Source organism: Paramisgurnus dabryanus, chromosome 3 (assembly GCF_030506205.2).
Source record: "Paramisgurnus dabryanus chromosome 3, PD_genome_1.1, whole genome shotgun sequence".
NCBI lineage: Eukaryota > Metazoa > Chordata > Actinopteri > Cypriniformes > Cobitidae > Paramisgurnus > Paramisgurnus dabryanus.
The window spans coordinates 8279719-8306188 of record NC_133339.1 but is presented as its reverse complement, the minus strand read 5'-3'; the positions used below and the strand labels follow the sequence as shown (position 1 = coordinate 8306188).

Sequence of the window (26470 nt, the reverse complement as noted above, 5' to 3'; positions counted from 1 at the left end):
AAGGAAGACGTTGATTGACGCCCCTGCTGATTGGACCAATTTGGTTTGCGGTGGGGGTGGGATTTAGCGATAACGACCAATCAGGTAGCAGTCGTCATATTGGTGAGGTGTTTAATGCGGCGCTGCGCAGACTGATCGCCGTATGACGTCAAATAATCGACCAGTTACCGATTTACTGCATTAAACTACAGTGAATTACTGTTTCTAAGGAACTACAGACATAAGGAAAAACATGTATCTCTGGGACAGTTAAATACAATATCCTCTAGAAAGATTTTGGTGTCCTACAATTTAAAATAATCTATTAAAAACCAACTAGTACAGCTAACCAAATGCAATGATTCATATCCTTTTCAATAATATAACATTTGCACACTGAAAGAAAACCAGGTGTCTCTTTTACATTCTTTGATTTTGGTTTGTAATAGGTGTTACTGTTTTATTGTGGCTGGTTCATTTACTGTAAAGTAAATGGTACATTATACTGTACAAGCATAAAAGTTCATTTTATTATTTTTTTATTTTTAGTACAAATGAAATTATCAGCAGAAGGTTAAGTTGTGGGATATTATAAGTAAGTTTTCAATGTCTGCCTTCATGAAATCTTATCATTTGGAGCTGAGCTATACGTCAATATCTCTGAGAGAACCACACAGGACATGAGACAAAAACATTTATTACAATATTCAAACAAATATTTATACTTTTAACTATCAAAATAAAGTCAAGTCGAATTTGCAAGTACAAGAAAAATACAACAAAACACTGTTTTTACATATTTCCCTGATGGTTTGAAATGGGTGGTATGACCTAAATCTTGGTAATAAGTCATCTTAATTCACAGAAAAGGCTTTAAATCACAGTTTCGTTTTGCTGAAAATGAAGTGTTCAACATACAAAAAGTGCAGCAGTTAATATTACCTGAGAAATATTTTGATTTACAATAAACTTTATATAACACAGCAAAAAAAAAACTATCACATGATCTAAGATTGATTGCATATATGTCATGCCTATCATTTAAACATAAAATGATAAAGAACAATAAAGAGTTAAGCACAAAAAATTATATTCTGTGAAAATGGCACTGTTTTGAACAAGACTGCTTTATTTTTTATTTTTATTTTTTTGCTTTAGAGATACATCAACAATTGGTTTACAAATCTCAACAATGGTGACAGTAAATGGTAAAAAAGTTGCACAATTTTGTCATGTCACAATGTATGATGCATGCGAGTTATGAATGAGTTTTCTACAATCCTGGTACCCAGCATGCATTGCGGCATGAAGCTTTGTTGTTGATTGTCACCATTGTTGCGTTTCATAGGCGAATTGAAGTGTCCATAAAGACTACGGAGAATGTACTGTAAATCTACAGAATTTTAAAGGAATCAAAGGAAATGTCCGTAAACATAATAGAAAAAGTACTGGTCATTTTTTATGGATTTTTTTACAGTGTAGCATTTTAAATTAGACAGTTCTGAACTATAAAATAGATGGTAATGAACCGTAATTATTACAACATAAACCTTTACATTACACAGTAAATATTACAATATAAAGAATTTGACAGATACTGTCTTTTTAGCAACATAAACATGTTAAATAGACAGTTATAAAAAATGCAATCCCATAAAACCAATAATGTTACTACCATATTTTTAAAAGGTAAAGTTATTTTCACATCATAAATAAGACATAATACATTAAAACTTAAAAGTACAAAATAAGCAGGTCAGTTAGGCTGCATTGATACAATGTCTGAAAGTTTAGGCAGTGACTTATTGCCTTGGCGGTATGAAGGCAGCTCAGGAAAACACATTTGGACAGCCTTCATAGGCAGCGTAACAAAATTCTTTTTGAATTATAAACAAATAGCGCCTTTGTGGTAACTAATCAAATATTTAAAAACTACAATACTACAATTAGCTAGAAATGCATTTGAAGTTGTAAAAAGTGAACATTTTATATATTTGCTTTAAAACAGTGCTCCAGCACTTGCTGCCATTTTACTTTTCCAAACGAGACCAGGCTCCCAATCACATTCCCCGCACATGCAAAGAATTATGGGAAATTGAGGGAAGCGAAGAATACATTTATGCTGCTTGCAGAAATCGACCTGATGATGGTATCAAAACAGGAAGTAAAGCAATCATTGTATTCGGATGTGCATGGATGTCTCCCCCAACTTGGAATGCAGTATTTTAGCGCTTTCGGAAGCACCCAGTGAAAGAGTTAATGCTTCTTTTCTACCCGTTTACATTAACTTAAGCAGATGAGTCTTGTATAACCCTGAATGGACTTATTTAGGATATCAACAAGCTGGTTGTACATTGTCCTGCTTATTACACAACTACTCGCCACACAGTAAGTATATCAACGTGATCTTTTTTCAGCTCATTTTTAAGAAATGAAACATTTCACAACATTTCCTTTAAGCCATATATTTATAAGCATAAAACTGCCCAATGAGGCTTGTTATTAATTATATGCGGTTGTTATCTGGGAGTAACAAAAAAGATATATGCCTAAAGGACCTCTCACAATACGGACTAGGCTGAAAGACCTCAGGTCAGGTGATATCCTCCTCTTCCTCCTCTTCCTCCTCATTGCTCAAAGGTACATTTACAACTTTCATTTCAAAAGATTCTCCTGTCCTCTGGTTCTGGTTAAAATCTGTCCACTTTTCAGTGTGAGTCCCATCAAAATCCTGTGGTAGAAAGAAGACATTTGAAACAAATATTTCTGCTTTTGCTGACATGGATCTTATTAAACTCATTGTTCTTTAATTAATGCAGCTTTCTTACAAATCATATTAAATATACCAACCACAGAGTCCCCTTGAGATTCTGATCGGAAAGCTGTCCCTGAAGTGTGAGAGCAGACATTAATCAGTCTCAGTAAGTACAAAGAAGACCAAAGACACTGGAGCTGCAAAGCATTCTGGAAACCAGAAATCCTAATCAGCCTTTTTCTGTTTTTTCCTTCAGATTTTGGTTCCCATAATGCTTTGCATGAGGCTGTTATTTTAGTTTTATTCTGTAAAGATAAAGACTTGTTAATGTTTAATATTCATTTAACTTTGAACAAACTGTTGCCATAAATAACATGCTAGGAAATTTCAGCCCAAAAGCTGGGTTGTTTTAATCCAGGGTTGTGTAAGAACAACCAAGTACACTGTTATTAATAACTTAGTCCATATTTGACCTAACCATGAGTTAAAACAATCCAAAATTTTGTATGTAAATTTTGAATGTATGTTATAGACCAGGGGTGGGGAACCCTGGTCCTGGAGGGCCACTGTCCTGCAGAGTTTAGTTCCAACCCTAATTAAACACACCTGAAAAATCTAATTCAAGTCTTCAGGATTACTTGGAAATGAAATTCAGGTGTGTTTGGTTAGGGTTGGAACTAAACTCTGCAGGACAGTGGCCCTCCAGGACTCAAGGTTCCCCACTCCTGTTATAGACCTTTTGCGTGAAGACGTTTTTTGTGGGCGGAGCCCAACTGGTGGCAGAAAGTGACAGCCCCGCAATAGGGGTGTGAAGTGTTTTAGCGTTAAATTGTGATTTTATGAATCCGGTGTTCTGTAGAAGTCTGTTTTCCCTATATTTCTCTTTAGTGTAATGTTTATTATAACGTTTTCACCAAGTTACGTTTATTTTTTAAATAAATTAAAAGTTTAAATGGCTTGGCTACTGATATGTGCATGCATGTAATGTATATGTATTGTTCTTTATTGGTAAATCAATTATTTTTACAGTATGAATCGCTAAAGTACATATAGGCTAAGAGTTATACTTTCATGTATTCTGTATAATATCATTTATTAAATATTTCATCATTTCCTGTTTTCAATTTCTTCCTTATATTTTTAGCCTACGTGTTTGTTCTAAAACTATTATGTTTACATACAAATTAATTTGTATAGGCCTGTTTATATATTATTAACACCTTACATCGTGTGTGTGTGTGTGTGTGTGTGTGTGTGTTATATAATTATTAGTAAACACCATAATTTAGAACAAACAGGAAGAAGACACTAAGATATAAGGTAAAAAGAAGTAATAGAAAACGAAAAAATATGAAAACTTTAATAAATGGTAATATTATTGATATTATGAACTCATTCAAAGCTTTAATCTTTCTAAATAAATTATAAACGTAACGTGATGAAAACGCTATAAGAGACATATAGAGGGAACAGACTTCGACAGAACACCGTATATCTTCTCTAATTATTTTCTATTCAAATTATTAAAAGATTTGCAACCATAAACACCTACAATTATCTTCAAATGGTGTCTTCGACGACGGTATACTATAAAAATGAAGGTCATCTATTTTGGCATTCATAATCTGACACTCAACAGCACAACAAGACATTTTCTAGTGAGTTATATTGTTCGTTTCACTCGTGTCTCATTTATTTCCACTGTTTTTCTGCCACCACATTGCCCGCGTGACGTAACTGTGATGTCGACTCGCAAAAGGACTATAGTACCTTTAACCATATTAAATAACCTCCTAAAGCAGGGGTTACCAAGTTGGAGTTTAGCTCCAACCCTAATCAAACACACCTAGATCAGCTAATTAAGGTCTGCCCTAATATCACATTTAAATAGTTAAGCACAATAATACACTGCTAGAGCATAAACAACACATTTACTGCAGTCATTTTGTTAATACACTATAAAACTAAATGACATTTTTACTCACAGGGTTTAAAAATGGGTAAAATCAGAAGAGGTATGGTAAAGAGGCATTCACAGGGGAAGACAACAATCCTCTGATGTTCAACCAGACGTTTACCGTTAACTGAGGATGAAAACACATTTTTAACAGTGTAATGCACAGTATAGTATCTTATAATGTAGTTCTGCTTATGAGATGCACCCAGCACATGCTCTTCGTCATGACCTTAAAGGAACATGCCCAGATTTTGAGAATTTAGCTTATTCACCGTATCCCCCAGAGTTACAAATCACAACACATAAATAGGAAAATGTTCACGTTATTTTGTCACTCATTGGGAGCAGTTTGCTAGCTGGAGCCATTCACTTCTAGACTTTGTGCTAAGCTAAGCTAGCGAGGCTGCGTCAGACAGAGTTACAGCACGCACGGAGATGAGAAAGGTATGTATGGACTTATCTAACTCTGGGGGATACGGTGAATAAGCTAAATTCCCAAAATCTGGGCGTGTTCCTTTAAGAATATCAATATAAAGTCTCACCAGCTTTAAATATCAAGTCTGTCATCAGTGCCACAGAGTTCACGAGAACAAGCCCGACTGATCCAAACAGGAACAAAACGTTTTTGTTCCAAAACCCTGTAGAGCAGAATGAAACGTTTTTGTAAAAAAAAATTATTGCACTTATTTACTTTAACGCGTCTTGATTTTGGCTACGCAGCTGGAGGTCGGAGGCTATTGGCTCCGTGAGGCCCGTTTGAAGCCCTGGCTCGCACAGGCCTGATAGTGCAAAAGCGGCTATTAAGCTTTTATAACATGTCACCTTCAACACTTTGTTATATATATATATATATATATTTTTTTTAATATTGTTATATTTGTGCTGGCTGATTTATGCAAAGTTAGTAAATGTATGCTGAAGACTGTAAAGCTTTCTGCAAATGTCTGTAAAGTAATACTGGTCTGATTATGTTAATCTAGTTAGTAGCTGTCAACAAATTTACCATTACATTTTACTTTGAAATTAGTGATATGCCAATAGAAAATTTTAAAGGGGGGGGGGTTACGGCATTTCATGCATTCTGACTTTTTTAAACAGCAGGTGGCCGTGTGACAGAGTATTTTTGTGCCGAATGCACTTTGCATATTTGTCACAGGATGATGATTTGTCAACAATGGCACAAAAGAAGTGTGTTTTTGGATGGAAGGAGAAGAAAGTCTTCTTCAGCTTTCCAAGTAAGCCATATTGAATCTTCAGAGATATGAAGAATGTAATACTACTACTCAAGATTAACATGAGATGGGCAGAAACAATGTGTGTTATGGGAGCTTTAATAGTATTCTGTTAAAGAAAATGTCTATCCTAGTACAGTATACTGTGGTATTCATTATAAAGTGAAATTTGAATTAGTGGCTGTAGTAGAAATACTGAAACTTTGCTGTGATCAAAAAAACTAATCCAGATCTTATGCTTTAAAAACAACAAAGGAAGCAGAAAGAAGAAAACGAATACTTTACTCGGATAATTGACTGGGACTTCAGAAAATATGTTCACCCACAACGCTTGAGAAAATCCAGCCATACAAACCAGTCCTACATTACCTGTCAACAAAACCACAGCTTTATTTATTTTTAGAAACAAAAGTAAGTTCAATTAAAACATTCACTTTAAATAAGAGATATAAAAAAATAAAGTTTCAATACAATTAATAAAATATTCATACCTCCTTTATTTCTTAGGAAATCAATGTAAGCGTAAATCATCCGCACACTCATTACACACATCAGTATCCATACCGCTTTATCTAGATAAAAAAAACCTGAGCAGAGAAAGTTAAACCACTAAATCACACATAATATCAACTACATTATATTCAACAAAGCTCACTGATGAATGCAATTTTAATAGAGCAGATAGAATATTAACATACTGCGCTGTTGTGTCCTTTTTCTGCCAGTCCAACACTTGAGTAAAAAACACAAACCAGCAAGCACTAGCAACACTGCAGCAATAATTAATGCTAAAAAAGAGAGAGAAAGTTATAGAAGGGAACAACTAATTCACCATCCGCTTGAGTCCGAAATGTTCTTGCTTACCTGTCAAGAAGCCAACAAGAGGGTAGAAGAAAAGGCCCATTTGTACTGAAGGCAGCAAATAAAAGCAGCAGGCAATACCCTTAATAATTTCATTGTTCTTTAGTTGACACGATTCTCCAAAGTCTGAGAGCAACTTCACACAGCATCTAGCCAAATCTGTTACAAAAATGAAAAACAAATACAGTATGTCACAAAAGTGAGTACATCCCTCACATTTCAGCATATGATAATAGATGTAGGCCTATATTGTTAAAGGAACACGCCCAGATTTTGGGAATTTAGCTTATTCACCGTACCCCCCAGAGTTAGATAAATCCTTTCTCATCTCCGTGCGTGCTGTAACTCTGTCTGACGCAGCCCCCGCTAGCTTAGCTTAGCACAAAGTCTGGAAGTGAATAGCTCCAGCTAGCATACTGCTCCCAATAAGTGACAAAATAACACGAACATTTTCCTAATTATGTGTTGTTATTTGTATAGTCACACCGTGTACAAATAACAAGGTCATATGAGACACTGCTACTTGGGCGGAGTGATTTGCACGCAGCACCCGAGAAGCCCCTGGTGAGGAGCAGAGAGTTTGGTCAGAGTTGTGCCAATCACTCAGCCCATGTAGCGGTGCTTCGTCTTCTGAGAATATAGTTCCCAGTATGTATACTGTTAAAAGATGGCTGTGTCTCATATGACCTTGTTATTTGTACACGGTGTGACTATACAAATCACAACACATAAATAGGAAAATATTTGCGTTATTTTGTCACTTATTAGGAGCAGTTTGCTAGCTGGAGCCATTCACTTCCAGTCTTTGTGCTAAGCTAAGCAAGCGGAGGCTGCGTCAGACAGAGTTACAGCACGCACAGAGATTAGAAAGGTATGTATGGACTTATCTAACTCTGGGGGATACGGTGAATAAGCTAAATTCCCAAAATCTGGGCGTATTCCTTTAACATATATATATATATAAAAAATAACATTCTGGCTGTTTTAAGGTTTTAAAATGTTTGTGCATTTAAAAAAGATACACATTTGAGGTGAGTTCACTCACGTATGACAAAGCTCAGACACAGCAGGATCAGTGATACACAGATAAACATCACAGTGATTGTGTCGAAGTCTTTGAAATGTTCTGCTAACAGAGCTAGCACAAACAAATTTAAAAAAAAGTTGTATATATATATATATATATATATATATATATATATCATTTAAAAAAAACTAAATAAACAAAGCACTAAACCAACTTTAACAATGACACGTAAAGAGAATAAATTAATAGATTTTTGAAAGTTTTTTTTACTTGTGATATAAATTATGTAAATTGAATTTGTAACCATTACTTTGTTCGAATACAAAATGTCAATATAACAATATTTATTTATTATGTATTTACCAACCTGAAAACATTGCTACTGTGACAGCAGGAAAATACTGATCAGCATGTGAAGACTTGATTAGGTTACTAATTGTGTCTGCAAAAAGAGATGATCAAATCTTGTAAGTGTGTATAAAAGTACTGTAACGGTGATGACATATTTTATAGAATTAATTTATTGTAAAATAAATATACATACAATCTATTAGACAATAACATTATGAGAAATCTAAAGATCCGAGTATTAATTTGTAAAAAAGACAAACCTGGAAAATCGCTGATATGGGGTGTAACCCAAAACAACCTCAGAGGCCTCAAAATATAGAGCGTACAGCAAGAGACTGTCTCAAGCAAAGAGACTGTCTCAAGCAAAGATCCTGAAACCCATGAAAAAATGTTAGAAGACATGTCCAAGTATTAAGAAAATAAAGTGATAGAACTTAATATCTAGCTGTCATTTGCATAGTCATTTTAACTCTTTCCCTGCCAGCGTTTTTTGAAAAAAGTTGCCAACCAGCACCAGCATTTTAACAAAAGTTTAAAAGCCTTTCAGAATATGTTCTTCTTTAAATATATAATCAAACAATATCAAATGAAAGAACAGACCATCTGAATCATTTTTATCACCTCTTAAATATGTGTAGGCTTTTCAAAAATAAAAAATTTTGAGCAAAAAGATGAGATAATTGCATTTTTGTAAAAGACTTTTGTTAGAGATCAGATTCAGAGTGATGATCAAAACATACACAGAGTATTTACTGCTTTTGGATTAGTGAGTGCTTCAAAGTTTTATAAGTTGGGTAAGAGTGCCACCTGGTGGATAATAGCGGAAATATGGATTGCTATAGACGGGTTGCACGGCGACGTCATTAACTGGTTGCGCACGCAACCGAGAGGCAGAAAGAAGAGAAGAGCATTGTGTTGTATGCTTTTAGCAGTGTCTGTAAGTCAAAATGCCAAGGAGTTGTTGCGTGGAAAATAGTACCAACAGAGTCAGTGCCGGGTGCCTGATGTTCACATACCAGTAGATTAGACTATTACGTTAATAGCCTAAGGTTATAATTCATACATGTATCACAGTAACAATAAAGACAGAAAAACAGATCCAACTAAAATCAGGTTTTATTTAACAATAAAGAACACTTCAATAATTAAGGTTGTTGCAGTAGCGGATCAGCTCACCAAGCGGGCTTTCTGCCTCCTGGATGCGCGCGCACCCTGCGATGTTTGTAAACTTGCAACCCGTTTATAAAAACTCATCATTGGCAGAGAAGCGTTTTCTCAAAGAGATACATTTTTAGAAAGAACTGAATTAATCTTCAAATAGATTTAGAAAAAATATTTTCAATTAACATTGAAATACCTTCAGCAGCATACCAGAGAACCAAAGCCAGTAACATCATAATATTTGGGCAAAAGTGAAGACAAACATGAAGCAGCACCTTTATGCCTAGAATGTAAATAAAAAGTATTTGGAAAACAATGTTTCAATAAATGTCTTGTAGCTTTGTCCCAGCTGAAAAAGCATACCTTTACTATTTAATGTACAGTATGTGAGAGAGTAGAACAGAAGAGCCGATCCACATGCAGCAATACAGAGAGTCAACACCAATATATGTAGAGCTGAGAAACCTGTAACACACACACATCAGTTACACACCCTCAAAATGCATCCTGCTTTCCTCGAGCGGCACTTACATTTTTAAGTTTAATCAACTTGAATTTACAATTCATTTCAACAGTGCCGGTCCTAGATGCTGGGGGGCCCTAAGCAAAGCTTTGTGAGGGGCCCTCTGTCAGTGCATTCAGACCCTTATAGCATAGCACACATACATCTCGGAGACGTCTATTTGATGTCTGCGTTTACATCTGCAAGATGTCTTATTTAAATTGTTTTCTCATCTGCAATACGTCTGTGAGACGTCTCCTAAAAGATGTCATATAGACATATTGAAGATGTCTGCAAGACGTTTTTGATTTAGAATGTATGTAAACCAGCTCTTTTCCTTTATAAGATGTTTTTACACACCAGATGTATTCCAGTATTCCTTTACCAGACATCTCACAGACGTACCTGTGCTATCTGGGTAAAACCCAGTCAATGTTGCTGTTAGTTAGTTGTTAACTAACCACATAGTGTATTATCTTATAGCTGTATAATATTCCCATATGCACATTACTTTGAAACCCTGACTGATAAACTTGCTGATTATAACATGAAACATGTATTTGCTGATAAGTTGTTTTGATTTAAAATGTGTTGTGAGAAGCACTAAAAAATTAACCTGATCTAAATGAATGTAATGAATCAAATTAAATTACATATAAATACATACTGTTAATACACAGGGGTTAAATTGGGATTTGTTATGTGGGGGGGGGGGCTCTGTGGGGAGGGGTACTTCGAGGGGTAACATGTTTAATACTGATGACAGCAAAGCCACTGGTGTGTTTCAATGACATTCTGGACCTCTGATAGGATTTGATAAGTTTCAGCTTTAAAAGAGCATTTCACCCGTAGAAACATTAATCTTTATTGAAAGTGTTATATTTGTAGTCGAAATGTAACATACATTTAGAATTTGGTGCCTATTTTACAGAGAAAAGGGGTGTTTGTAGTCTCATTCCCTCAACAAAGACATTGCACTTCCTTCTTTCAATGATGCAAAATGATGATTTTTACATCATTGAAAGAAGGATGTGCAACACTGAAATCTGTATTTCTCCAGTCTCAGCGGCAACTGAGGAAATGATGCATGACCATTCAAAAACATGACTGGAGTTCTAACTATACAAAGCTTAATGCAAATGGGTGAAGTGTCCCTTTAAAGCTGTCACAGAGGTTGACCCCAAATATTTTAAAAATAGTGTCTGATTTTAAATATTGCAAATCTATGAGTTTGACACCCTATATCCATTTGTTGCACATGTCATTATGCACAACTGATCAAACTTTAAAGGAAGTTAAAAGAATCAATCTCCTTGAATAATTCTAGGCATAAGATGCCCAAAAAGACTCAATTAACAAGATAAGGTACAACACACAGTACTGTATCAGCAACATGTCTTAGAAATTAGCCATAGAGATTCCCTATGCTGGGAATCATATAGTTAGGTTTGATTTGTGTAATCAAAATACATTATTTTATTATCTATACAATGAGTTATATGATATCCAGTGTTATCCAGTTAACATACTGTAATTAAACGAGTGACATATACTTTAATCCTTTACAAATTTCAAGTCTTCTATTAAGTTTTCTCGACGTGGGCACCATTCTTACCTCTCTCTCTCTCTCTCTCTCTCTCTCTCTCTCTCTCTCTCTCTCTCTCTCTCTCTCTCTCTCTCTCTCTCTCTCTCTCTCTCTCTCTCTCGTCAAATTATCCTGCACGAGAGCGCGTTCTTGAAGTTCAAAGGAAAAAGCGCGTGTTTTCGCGGCAATTGCGTCACCCAATTCGCGTCATTTGAATCGCCCCATGCTAGGACGCGTGTCTTTACATTGACTTAATCTGCTCGCGCAAATCCTTTATCTTGTTCCCTTGCTTCACGTTTTTTTCCCTTTATTCTGCTCCAGACGGATAGCTTTGTCTTTGTTTTAAATCAATGGTGGGCATATAATATGCGCATCGTTACCAAATCACTCTTCTGCGTCATGCACGCGGCCGTTTCTAAATTTGAAGGCTGCAACCTCCGGATCATGTCGCATATGCGCGCTGCATACGTCATCAAGCCTGATTTATTTAAGTTAAATAAGCATTTCATTTGCAAGTCATAAGCATAATATAACAATTAACCATTAACTAAGAATAATAGTCAACATTATAATTGTTAATATTCTAAAATACGTTTTTATGACGCATATGCAGCCTACAAATGTGACCTCTGAAGGCTGCAGCCTTCGGATTGAGAAACTGCCTGCATGTTGTCCGAGTACATATCAGTGATTTAAGAAATCATTAAGTATTTTTAAAAACCCGCACAAATTCGGAAGTTTGCAAATTATTCAAATTATAGCGTCTTGTTTTCATTAAACATAATAATAATTTTTCTTTGATATAATGGTTTTAAATAATTCTGAGATCAAGGGGGCCCTCTAGTGGTGCGGGGCCCTATGCAAATTGCGTACTTTGCGTATAGGAAAGACCGGCACTGCATTTCAACTTTCTTGACTGGTGAGGGTTTGCAATAAATTATAAAAATGTAAAGGTTGAAAATAACTTAAAGGTAGTGTGCATACATTTTAAGGGCATCTAGTGGTGAGATTGGGAATTGCAACCAATAGCTCACCCTTCAATTTCAAAACATATGGTAGCTGCCACAGGACAAACATATCTGGGGAAACAACATGGGGATGAAACGCACTTCTTTAGAACAGTTTGTCCGTTTAGGGCTAAACATAATGATAACTTCCACATAAGGAGACCTGTGGTGTATGTAGATAAAAACACCTTATTCTAAGGCAGTGTTGACCAACCCTGTTCCTGGAGATCTACTGTCCTGCAGAGTTCAGCTCCAAACCCAATCAAACACACCTGAACCTGGCAATCAAGCATTTCAGGGCTACCTAAAAATTTGAGTCAGTAGTGTTGAAGCTGGGTTGGAACTAAAATATGCAGGAGGTTAGATCTCCAGGAACAGGGTTTGTCACCCACGTTCTAAGGTAATAAAAACAATACAGTTCATCATGTAAGGTCTTTATACACCACTGATAAATATGTCGATTATATTGCATTTCTGTCAAAAGATCCTTCTAGAAGTTACACAATGCACCTTTAAGCTAATTCAACTTTATTTTTTTTAATTTATAGCAACTCCTATTTACACTATGAATCCTAGACTGTCTCTAAAGTTCTCTTTTTGGACTTCTGAGTCATTGCCTTCGACAAAGCGTCCGTTGAAGGCGTCCAGCCTTTTAATTGTAACACAATTACAAAGTGTACAAAGTGTGTAATAAAAGTCCTTTTGATATAAAGCCTATACTGTAAATAACCACTTCTTCTAGTATTGCAAAAAAATCAACACAGCATGTTTGTCAGGTTTGTATTGTTCACTATAACTCACCCAGTCTCTCCAGTATTACAGTTGTGTTGGCTGAAAGTCGTCCAGCAAACACTTGACAGATGTAAACTCCTTTATCTTCAGTTCTGACTGTCTTCAGTCTGAGAGAGAAGTTTCCTCTGTGGATTTCATCAGTGAAGAACTCAACTCTGTCTCTGTATCGCTCATCTGATGATTCTGATTTATTTTTATTGTTTTGATAGAGAAGAACTGGGATTTCTTCATCTTTATCTCTTTTCTTCCATGAAACCTCTTCAATCTCTTCAGGTTTGATGTGAGAATCCACAAAGCAGCTCATAGTGACATCATCACCCACATACGCAAATATCAACTGATCTGATCCTGACACTATCAAATATTCTAAAAGAAAAACGTGAAGTATGACAGGTAAGACTGATTCAATAGTACAAGCATTGTTTTAATCAATCAAATGCCGTTCTAAAATGATCATCACTTACCAACATCTTTTATTGTAACCAAAGTTTTGTCAGCATCCTTGTTGCTGTAAACTTTACATCTATAAACCCCCTTGTCTTCAGCTGTCAGATTGTTCAACAGGAGTGAGAAGTTTCCATGTTTAATGTCTTCAGTAAAGAAATGAGCTCTATCATGATAATCCTGATGTTGAGCCTCTGGTCTAATATCTCCATTTAGAAACAGATGGACCAGAATGTCTGAATCTGTTCTTGTCCATTCCACCCTCACACTTTCCATTACTAAGGGTGTTTCAACATAGCAGGGCAGAACCACTGAACCTCCCAGAGGAACAACCAGAGTAGCAGAGCCTTGAACATTTAACTCCAGAGTATCTGCACGTTTAAGATAATTAATTATTAATATTTAAGAATAATTTAAGAAAAACACACAATTTCAGACCCATTAGAAACAACAATTTAAGCATAATTTAGGTTTTTATCAGGCTATGAATGACTGCTGGTTTAAGGGGTCTGGCTTAGAATTCACTCCTCTTCTTCTAAAGGCAATGGTTGAGGGTCTTTTACCATATTTGGGGAAGATTACAGGGCCATTTAGATTTCCTCTTAACCACAGATTTCTGATTTCAACACAACAATCTTAACTTTTCATCTAAACATCAACAGTTGTCAAATTTGTAAACTGAGAACAAATTGAAATAAGTGATCTAACTTATGTTTTCTTAGACATTACACATTTTTCAGTTTTGGTGCATTATAACATTTGAAAATATAAAAAAATACTCAGCATCTGGTCACAGTGAAGAAATGGACTCTATCATGATAATCCTGGTGAGCCTTTGGTCTAATATCTCCAGTTTGATGGAGACCGATGGGTCTAAACTGCATCATCATATTTATAAAAAATACATAAATTGTTGAGCATGACACCCTGTTCTTAATCCATAGGGCTTAATATGGAGTTGGCCCTGCACCCTTTGCAGCTATAAGAGCTTCAACTCTGTTCACACAAAGTTGGGAGCATGACATTTTTCAAAAAGTGGAATGGACTCTATGCACGGCGGTGCTTGACGTATTTCCGGTGAAATCTCAGGATGCTGGACTACTTCCGCCAGTCATAGAGCTCAATGATATTCAGGAACGTTGGTTGCCAAAATAGCCAAAATAACACTGCAAATTTTGTTGATGGTTGTTTAATTTACATAGAAATAACTTATACTTCACATTTAATACCATAATGACGTTTAAACGTATGAAAGTATATTTTTATAGACGGGATAACCGAACTTCTAGCCACCACTGGTGTGTGTCATAGTGTTTACAGCATTAGACTCAAGCATGACAACTTCTACACTGCTACCCTGTATCTGCATTAACACTAGTTTTAGAAAGAAATTGCACTGATAACAGTGCTATTCATCTGTTGTTGATATACTTATGAATTTTGTATAATTGTTATCATCAGTATAGCGAAGATAACATCTGTGGTTATACAAGCAAAATGTTAGAACAGTAAAAAACGTGTATTTTGCGCATTTATGCTTTATTAATAAATGCAAAAGACAAATAGAAAATTCATATCAATGACAACAAGAATAACTTCAGAGAAAAATAAAACACACACACAACAAACTAAATACACGGGGTATTAAAATAAACAAACAGCACAAGAAATAAACAAATAATGGAATAGATTTCTTAAATGGACTTTACCATAGTCAATAGTTCTTTTTGCGTTGTTATTTATATCCTATAAAGTTCCAAGATATGACTCAAAAATATCCAAGTAAAAATGTTTTGACAATCGACGTGAATATACAAAAAAAAGGTATTAAACGTCACATTTAATATAAGTCCTGCTGCAGTTCGTGTTGCTTTTTCCTCATATAGCAGTGAGATTTCATTTACGTCTTTTAATTTACCTGACACTTTGAGATAACATTACAAAGACATTAATCCTGAATCATAAAAACAGCACAATGTAAGCTCTGCTAGTATGATGAACATATCATAATGATTACAGAGATAAGACGACTTGCAACCTTTCTCGAGTTTGCACATCTGGACAATTCTTCACACATCACAGGTTGTAAATTTGGGTAAATCCAGCAAACAACGAGTACATTTAGCGATTCTGCCGTCACTCCGCTTTAAATCTCCCGTACCGGAAACTGAAGAGCAGCCTTGAGTCAAACGCGGAAGTTAAGCGTGCATATCTTTGTAACTTTGAATAAAAAAAAATGCTTTGCATCATGCCGCATTAAACTGCATTCAGACTAGCAGCGTAGTGGCAGGGCGACGCAATCTCATTTATTTCAATAGAAGCTTGGCGACTTCCGGAAGAGTGAAGAGCTCTGCGAAAGAGAGAGGTTTATGAGGTGTGATTTGTGCAAGTTTTGCAACTCACTAAGCAAACAGACAAGCGAACAAACGTGTATACGCTCGCCTGCCGTCTGGCCAAAATCCCATACTATTCAGGCGTCAGACGTAAGGTATGAGACGTCAGACGTCACGGTCACGTGTCGGAGCTGCGCTAAATTTGGCGCGGGCGTCGCGGGCGGACGTATTGAAACGGTTGAACGTCCGGATAACGTACGTGCGGTTGAACGTCCGGATATTAAATACCATCATCATCTTTACTTATTGAGTTCTTAATTCGAGATATAAAACCAAGTTTGAAAAGATGCAAAGAAACAAGTGCTTAATAAAACATTCATGCATTAAGAATGAATATCAAACTATGTAGGCCTACTATTTAAAAGGTTTAGTTTTCATTCACTTTTGAGGGCTGTAAAACCACTAGTAGACACTAGCAAATAATGAAAAATGTGTTTGTTTGTTTGTTTGTTTGTTTATATAGACTATAGATAAACTCTTCACTTTAATATGTTGCCTAATGTTGTGAAAACAAAATAGTGTGACAATAGTCAGTGAAAGCCAAAATCATAAACACATTTAGGACAGGAATTACAGAATTACTCCTGATGGCACATGGTGTATCTCCTCCTAGACCTGGATCAGCCCATAAGTGAGCTCCTGTCTATATGGTGCTACTTGATGGCTTCAGATACATGAGATCCATGTACATCAGAACAAGAGTTCTCAGTTGGATTAGGGTCTGGAGAATGTGAAGGCCAGTCAATGGCGTCAATGCCTTCATCGTCTAGAAACTGCCTACAGACTCTGGCCAAATGAGGTTGTGCATCAGGTATCAGGAGGTCTCTGCACTGCACCAGCATAACATCTGACAATAGATCTGACAGTAGATCTGAAGATTTAATCTCGATGTTTCATAGCACATAGAGGTCGTGAGACCCTCTGAGAATGGTCCTCCCTAAACCACTCTTGGTGTTGCCTGTCCAATGTATCTGTTTTCAATTGTATTTGCACCAAAATATGTATAAAATTTTACAATCACTTGTGCTTCCGTACCGGGGTTGATTGATATTCCTGAAGGTTATCTGACTTGGTGTAAAGCTGTGATGATTTTCTTAATTTTTTGAGCAGTATATGTATATATATAGAGGGTAGTACATGTAATCAGATCCCAAAAATCAAGAACTTGTATTTAAATTACATTACATTTTAAAATATATGTGTATTCTATTAATCTTCACATACTGTATATAAAGCATTGTAAAGTTTCATTGAGTCATTCCCATCATTGATGTTTTCTAACAAAATGTGCTTGCAACGTGGTGTTAACTGTGGTGAAATCTGATCTAAATACATATTTTATGGCTGATATAATGTTTGTTTATTTTTGCATACATGTCAAATGCACTTACAAACATGTCTTGTTTAAAATTGGCATATATTTTCTTGCTCTTTGTGCTGTGTCAAAATAGTACAATACTATCTTACTTAAATATGTGATATCAAATATACATAGGTCAAATGTAGATGTAATCAAATAGTACTCATATTACATAACACAAAATGTGTAATCTAACAGATTAGGTTACTGACTACAAATTTTGGCATGTAGTTTGTAATCAGTAACTGATTACAATTCTTATGTAATCTAACCAAAGCTGGATATATACAATATTTCTATATAAAGTGGAAGATGGTTAAGGTGGTAGTGAAATAGGTAGGTCTAAAACAGAAGAAACCTAAAAAGAAAAAAGGTTGTTTCGTATTTAATATTATTTAATATTGTGTAAATGTATTTAATATTATTCTGAAGATGTGATGAGTTGATTGGGATGAGGTTAGAAGTGCTTGAAAAGATGTAGTGTTTGGTGTGCCTTCAGGAACATATTTGGGGAACATTGACTGTGCCTTTTTGTTTTGTAAAATACAGTAAAAATGTGTACAAATAAGTATGACAATCATGATTTAAAAGGAGTGCAAAGTGAGTTTAACGTATAGTACAGTAATCAAATTTCTGTTGTGTAGGTCTACTGTAAAATGTTTGGGTAAGATTTGGTAGGCCTACTTTAAAGTATTTGTATGTCTGTTTATGACCCTTAAACCACAAAAGCTATAAACAAAATGATATTTCCCCTGAATCATTGAACCAAGTTAATAGGGGCCAAGCACCGAGGTGCAAGGACCCTGCTGTTCTTCAATGAGTAAGTACATCTTTGATGTCTTTCAGGTATGAAGTTTTTCCTCTATTTGGTAAATACACTTTAAATCTAGATATCTTATTGTTTTTAAATGATGATGATGTATGGTTTCAATTATTCTTTTTACTGTTTTTATTTTTATATTAATTTTATTGTGTAAGCCGAACAGCACATTGGTGAACATTGTTGTGTTTAATGGTGCTACAGAAATAAATTGACTTTGAATAGCCACAAGGTGGCGCTGTGATCCACCTTGTTTCGTCAGTGCCAAACAATGGATTATGTAAAGAAATTGGACAATAAATACTTTATAGACAACACATAACAGAGGCCATACACTGATTTTATGCAAGGCATTTTTTCATTTACATCATGTGACTTAATACGTGAAGAGAATCTGTAAGATTGTACTGTTTATGCCATGTGTTGCTATACTATTAAATAAATGTGCCTTTGGGTAAGATTTCTCAACTGATTATTTTAACTTATTTGTCATTAAAAGTGTAACAGCTTTTAACATATAATTATAATAAAAAAAATGACCCGGACGTACGTATCTTCACACGTACGTAGTATCACACGTTCATTGATCACGACGTCTGCTCACGGAAAAGTATGCGACCATCGGCACGACTGATTGCTTAGTTTGCAAAGCAGATGCATATATGAGGTGTGATTTGTGCAAGTTTTGCAACTCACTAAGCAAACAGACAAGCGAACAAACGTGTATACGCTCGCCTGCCGTCTGGCCAAAATCCCATAGTATTCAGGCGTCAGACGTAAGATATGAGACGTCAGACGTCACGGTCACGTGTCGGAGCTGCGCTAAATTTGGCGCGGGCGTCGCGGGCGGACGTATTGAAATTGATAATTTTTTACTTTGCGTCCGGATAACGTACGTGCGGTTGAACGTCCGGATAACGTACGTGCGGTTGAACGTCCGGATAACGTACGTGCGGTTGAACGTCCGGATAACGTACGTGCGGTTGAACGTCCGGATATTAAATACCATCATCATCTTTACTTATTGAGTTCTTAATTCGAGATATAAAACCAAGTTTGAAAAGATGCAAAGAAACAAGTGCTTAATAAAACATTCATGCATTAAGAATGAATATCAAACTATGTAGGCCTACTATTTAAAAGGTTTAGTTTTCATTCACTTTTGAGGGCTGTAAAACCACTAGACACTAGCAAATAATGAAAAATGTGTTTGTTTGTTTGTTTGTTTGTTTGTTTGTTTGTTTATATAGACTATAGATAAACTCTTCACTTTAATATGTTGCCTAATGTTGTGAAAACAAAATAGTGTGACAATAGTCAATGAAAGCCAAAATCATAAACACATTTAGGACAGGAATTACAGAATTAGTCCTGATGGCACATGGTGTATCTCCTCCTAGACCTGGATCAGCCCATAAGTGAGCTCCTGTCTATATGGTGCTACTTGATGGCTTCAGATACATGAGATCCCAGAGGTTCTCAGTTGGATTAGGGTCTGGAGAATGTGAAGGCCAGTCAATGGCATCAATGCCTTCATCGTCTAGAAACTGCCTACAGACTCTGGCCAAATGAGGTTGTGCATCATGTATCAGGAGGTCTCTGCACTGCACCAGCATAACATCTGACAATAGATCTGAAGATTTAATCTCGATGTTTCATAGCACGTAGAGGTCGTGAGACCCTCTGAGAATGGTCCTCCCTAAACCACTCTTGCTGTTGCCTGTCCAATGTATCTGTTTTCAATTGTATTTGCACCAAAATATGTATACAGTTACACTCACTCAGTTTTACAATCACTTGTGCTTCCGTACTGGGTTGATTGATATTCCTGAAGGTTATCTGACTTGGTGTAAAGCTGTGATGATTTTCTTAATTTTTTGAGCAGTATATGTATATATAGAGGGTAGTACATGTAATCAGATCCCAAAAATCAAGAACTTGTATTTAAATTACATTACATTTTAAAATATATGTGCATTCTATTAATCTTCACATACTGTATATAAAGCATTGTAAAGTTTCATTGAGTCATTCCCATCATTGATGTTTTCTAACAAAATGTGCTTGCAACGTGGTGTTAACTGTGGTGAAATCTGATCTAAATACATATTTTATGGCTGATATAATGTTTGTTTATTTTTGCATACATGTCAAATGCACTTACAAACATGTCTTGTTTAAAATTGGCATATATTTTCTTGCTCTTTGTGCTGTGTCAAAATAGTACAATACTATCTTACTTAAATATGTGATATCAAATATACATAGGTCAAATGTAGATGTAATCAAATAGTACTCATATTACATAACACAAAATGTGTAATCTAACAGATTAGGTTACTGACTACAAATTTTGGCATGTAGTTTGTAATCAGTAACTGATTACAATTCTTATGTAATCTACCCAAAGCTGGATATATACAATATTTCTATATAAAGTGGAAGATTGTTAAGGTGGTAGTGAAATAGGTAGGTCTAAAACAGAAGAAACCTAAAAAGAAAAAAGGTTGTTTCGTATTTAATATTATTTCATATTGTGTAAATGTATTTAATATTATTCTGAAGATGTGATGAGTTGATTGGGATGAGGTTAGAAGTGCTGGAAAATATGTAGTGTTTGGTGTGCCTTCAGGAACATATTTGGGGAACATTGACTGTGCCTTTTTGTTTTGTAAAATACAGTAAAAATGTGTACAAATAAGTATGACAATCATGATTTAAAAGGAGTGCAAAGTAGTGATGGGAAGTCCGACTCTTTTTTGTGAATCAGTTCTTTCGGACAGTTCGTTTCAAAGAACTGGTTCAAAAAACCGATTCACCAGTTCTTTAACGTACTTTACGTAATGACGTCATTCGCATCTAATTCTATCATCCAGGAGGGTAAAATACATAAAAAATGTTCAAGTAAAGTCGTGTATGGTTGATTTATTATTATTTAGTTGTCCAACTAAAGCACATTCAAAAACTTTAAACAGAAACAGGTTTTATGGTAAAATTAAATAAACTTAGTTTATGTCTGTCAATCATCTTAGTTCATGTAGGCTATAGTATTAGCACAGCAACTCACTGATGTCCGTACTGTTTGGCTCACGCATGCTCAGTATCCACAGTTCTTTTATTAGTTCTTCAGACGCGTCCGACAGAAACTGTTCTCAAATCAGTGAACTGGTGACTCCATAAATGCAGAAACCTGTTCCTGACTCGAGAGTCGCTGTATCGTGCTTTTCAGTAACACATGCGCAGTATTAACAGCTCATCAAGTCAGACGCGTCCGATAGAAACCGTTCTTGATTCAGTTATTCAGTTTATCGGTGACTCTGGAATACCAGTATGTTTGCTGCGCATGCTCAGTATCAACAAAATTCACCATGTCTCGGTTCAGTCAGTAATACTGTTGGGGAGAGCTTCTACGAGTTAAGATACGGATTACTCTCTCTTAATTAGAATCGGAATGACTGTCGGGCACATCTGAAAGTAAGTAAATTGTGGATCATTGCTGTCTCGAGACACAAACTTTTTAAACGATTCAGTCCGATTAGGTGTACTGATTCAAGTCGTTCACTGAAAAGAACCAGTTCAAAAGAACGATTCGTTCACGAACTGGACATCACTAGTGCAAAGTGAGTTTAACGTATAGTACAGTAATCAAATTTCTGTTGTGTAGGTCTACTGTAAAATGTTTGGGTAAGATTTGGTAGGCCTACTTTAAAGTATTTGTATGTCTGTTTATGACCCTTAAACCACAAAAGCTATAAACAAAATGATATTTCCCCTGAATCATTGAACCAAGTTAATAGGGGCCAAGCACCGAGGTGCAAGGACCCTGCTGTTCTTCAATGAGTAAGTACATCTTTGATGTCTTTCAGGTATGAAGTTTTTCCTCTATTTGGTAAATACACTTTAAATCTAGATATCTTATTGTTTTTAAATGATGATGATGTATGGTTTCAATTATTCTTTTTACTGTTTTTATTTTTATATTAATTTTATTGTGTAAGCCGAACAGCACATTGGTGAACATTGTTGTGTTTAATGGTGCTACAGAAATAAATTGACTTTGAATAGCCACAAGGTGGCGCTGTGATCCACCTTGTTTCGTCAGTGCCAAACAATGGATTATGTAAAGAAATTGGACAATAAATACTTTATAGACAACACATAACAGAGGCCATACACTGATTTTATGCAAGGCATTTTTTCATTTACATCATGTGACTTAATACGTGAAGAGAATCTGTAAGATTGTACTGTTTATGCCATGTGTTGCTATACTATTAAATAAATGTGCCTTTGGGTAAGATTTCTCAACTGATTATTTTAACTTATTTGTCATTAAAAGTGTAACAGCTTTTAACATATAATTATAATAAAAAAAATGACCCGGACGTACGTATCTTCACACGTACGTAGTATCACACGTTCATTGATCACGACGTCTGCTCACGGAAAAGTATGCGACCATCGGCACGACTGATTGCTTAGTTTGCAAAGCAGATGCATATATGAGGTGTGATTTGTGCAAGTTTTGCAACTCACTAAGCAAACAGACAAGCGAACAAACGTGTATACGCTCGCCTGCCGTCTGGCCAAAATCCCATAGTATTCAGGCGTCAGACGTAAGATATGAGACGTCAGACGTCACGGTCACGTGTCGGAGCTGCGCTAAATTTGGCGCGGGCGTCGCGGGCGGACGTATTGAAATTGATAATTTTTTACTTTGCGTCCGGATAACGTACGTGCGGTTGAACGTCCGGATAACGTACGTGCGGTTGAACGTCCGGATAACGTACGTGCGGTTGAACGTCCGGATAACGTACGTGCGGTTGAACGTCCGGATAACGTACGTGCGGTTGAACGTCCGGATATTAAATACCATCATCATCTTTACTTATTGAGTTCTTAATTCGAGATATAAAACCAAGTTTGAAAAGATGCAAAGAAACAAGTGCTTAATAAAACATTCATGCATTAAGAATGAATATCAAACTATGTAGGCCTACTATTTAAAAGGTTTAGTTTTCATTCACTTTTGAGGGCTGTAAAACCACTAGACACTAGCAAATAATGAAAAATGTGTTTGTTTGTTTGTTTGTTTGTTTGTTTGTTTGTTTGTTTGTTTGTTTGTTTGTTTATATAGACTATAGATAAACTCTTCACTTTAATATGTTGCCTAATGTTGTGAAAACAAAATAGTGTGACAATAGTCAATGAAAGCCAAAATCATAAACACATTTAGGACAGGAATTACAGAATTAGTCCTGATGGCACATGGTGTATCTCCTCCTAGACCTGGATCAGCCCATAAGTGAGCTCCTGTCTATATGGTGCTACTTGATGGCTTCAGATACATGAGATCCCAGAGGTTCTCAGTTGGATTAGGGTCTGGAGAATGTGAAGGCCAGTCAATGGCATCAATGCCTTCATCGTCTAGAAACTGCCTACAGACTCTGGCCAAATGAGGTTGTGCATCATGTATCAGGAGGTCTCTGCACTGCACCAGCATAACATCTGACAATAGATCTGAAGATTTAATCTCGATGTTTCATAGCACGTAGAGGTCGTGAGACCCTCTGAGAATGGTCCTCCCTAAACCACTCTTGCTGTTGCCTGTCCAATGTATCTGTTTTCAATTGTATTTGCACCAAAATATGTATACAGTTACACTCACTCAGTTTTACAATCACTTGTGCTTCCGTACTGGGTTGATTGATATTCCTGAAGGTTATCTGACTTGGTGTAAAGCTGTGATGATTTTCTTAATTTTTTGAGCAGTATATGTATATATAGAGGGTAGTACATGTAATCAGATCCCAAAAATCAAGAACTTGTATTTAAATTACATTACATTTTAAAATATATGTGCATTCTATTAATCTTCACATACTGTATATAAAGCATTGTAAAGTTTCATTGAGTCATTCCCATCATTGATGTTTTCTAACAAAATGTGCTTGCAACGTGGTGTTAACTGTGGTGAAATCTGATCTAAATACATATTTTATGGCTGATATAATGTTTGTTTATTTTTGCATACATGTCAAATGCACTTACAAACATGTCTTGTTTAAAATTGGCATATATTTTCTTGCTCTTTGTGCTGTGTCAAAATAGTACAATACTATCTTACTTAAATATGTGATATCAAATATACATAGGTCAAATGTAGATGTAATCAAATAGTACTCATATTACATAACACAAAATGTGTAATCTAACAGATTAGGTTACTGACTACAAATTTTGGCATGTAGTTTGTAATCAGTAACTGATTACAATTCTTATGTAATCTACCCAAAGCTGGATATATACAATATTTCTATATAAAGTGGAAGATGGTTAAGGTGGTAGTGAAATAGGTAGGTCTAAAACAGAAGAAACCTAAAAAGAAAAAAGGTTGTTTCGTATTTAATATTATTTCATATTGTGTAAATGTATTTAATATTATTCTGAAGATGTGATGAGTTGATTGGGATGAGGTTAGAAGTGCTGGAAAATATGTAGTGTTTGGTGTGCCTTCAGGAACATATTTGGGGAACATTGACTGTGCCTTTTTGTTTTGTAAAATACAGTAAAAATGTGTACAAATAAGTATGACAATCATGATTTAAAAGGAGTGCAAAGTGAGTTTAACGTATAGTACAGTAATCAAATTTCTGTTGTGTAGGTCTACTGTAAAATGTTTGGGTAAGATTTGGAAGGCCTACTTTAAAGTATTTGTATGTCTGTTTATGACCCTTAAACCACAAAAGCTATAAACAAAATGATATTTCCCCTGAATCATTGAACCAAGTTAATAAGGGCCAAGCACCGAGGTGCAAGGACCCTGTTGTTCTTCAATGAGTAAGTACATCTTTGATGTCTTTCAGGTATGAAGTTTTTCCTCTATTTGGTAAATACACTTTAAATCTAGATATCTTATTGTTTTTAAATGATGATGATGTATGGTTTCAATTATTCTTTTTACTGTTTTTATTTTTATATTAATTTTATTGTGTAAGCCGAACAGCACATTGGTGAACATTGTTGTGTTTAATGGTGCTACAGAAATAAATTGACTTTGAATAGCCACAAGGTGGCGCTGTGATCCACCTTGTTTCGTCAGTGCCAAACAATGGATTATGTAAAGAAATTGGACAATAAATTCTTTATAGACAACACATAACAGAGGCCATACACTGATTTTATGCAAGGCATTTTTTCATTTACATCATGTGACTTAATACGTGAAGAGAATCTGTACTGTTTATGCCATGTGTTGCTATACTATTAAATAAATGTGCCTTTGGGTAAGATATTTCTCAACTGATTATTTTAACTTATTTGTCATTAAAAGTGTAACAGCTTTTAACATATAATTATAATAAAAAAATTGGCCCGGACGTACGTATCTTCACACGTACGTAGTATCACACGTTCATAGATCACGACGTCTTCTCACGGAAAAGTACGCGACCATCGGCACGACTGATTGCTTAGTTTGCAAAGCAGATGCATAAGCCACACCTCATATGCATAAGCCACACCTCATAGAGGTTAACCACTTTTACCTCACGCCTGCATCCTGCCCTTACGATCGGGTGGGGGGGATGGGTTGAGGGGTTTAAACTTTTTCACATAGAATTGATAACCAGCGTGTCGAGACAAATAAACTAAGATTAACCCATGTATGATTCGTCAGGTTTTGTCAAATCAAACCTTACACTGCAACTTTTACTGTGTTCAACTCGCAAAAAAAGTCAGTTCACTGACTGACTAAATATTTACATTGATGAACAAGTGAAATGAAAAAGTTTTTTGAGCAATATAGAAAAATATTGCTACTTCAATTTAATAATTATTTTCTATTATATATTTAACTGCGTTTATAACTGAGCAAATTAAGTTTATAGATATTAATGACTCAGGAAGGTCCATATATAAAAAGAAAGGGAAAAACAAAAACAGAGAGAAAAACAGCATACAACATAAATAACAACAGCAACAGAATAACTGACATCTAAAATCCATATAAGCACTTTATCCAATGCCTGCAAAGTACAGAGGCTTCTCACAGAAAATACAAAAATTAAAATAAATTCCATAAAATAATAATATAACACATACCGTCATGTATCACGAAGATAAGCATCAAAATACAATGCAGGAAATTCATCTTCACGTGTATTTAGACAAAACATGCGTGTCAAAAGAACGATTTGAAATCCGTCAATACGACACAAGAAGTTGACTAACTTACTGTAAGCG

The 26470-nt window shown here is 35.5% G+C and overlaps 1 protein-coding gene across 1 annotated transcript; it reads right to left on the bottom strand.

Moving 5' to 3' along the window:
- Nucleotides 1–704: 704 nt before the first annotated feature.
- LOC135734274 (uncharacterized) lies at nucleotides 705–26470 on the bottom strand. The gene is made up of 16 exons (XM_065253198.2): nucleotides 26330–26470; nucleotides 13674–14024; nucleotides 13219–13575; nucleotides 9687–9788; nucleotides 9520–9606; nucleotides 8423–8533; nucleotides 8179–8253; nucleotides 7830–7922; nucleotides 6788–6943; nucleotides 6622–6711; nucleotides 6415–6510; nucleotides 6209–6292; nucleotides 5234–5329; nucleotides 4720–4818; nucleotides 2830–2867; nucleotides 705–2710 (listed from the first exon to the last, which is right to left on the bottom strand). The coding sequence occupies exons 1-16, from the start codon at nucleotides 26376–26378 to the stop codon at nucleotides 2573–2575; spliced, it is 2022 nt and encodes a 673-aa protein (XP_065109270.1). The 5' UTR covers nucleotides 26379–26470; the 3' UTR covers nucleotides 705–2572.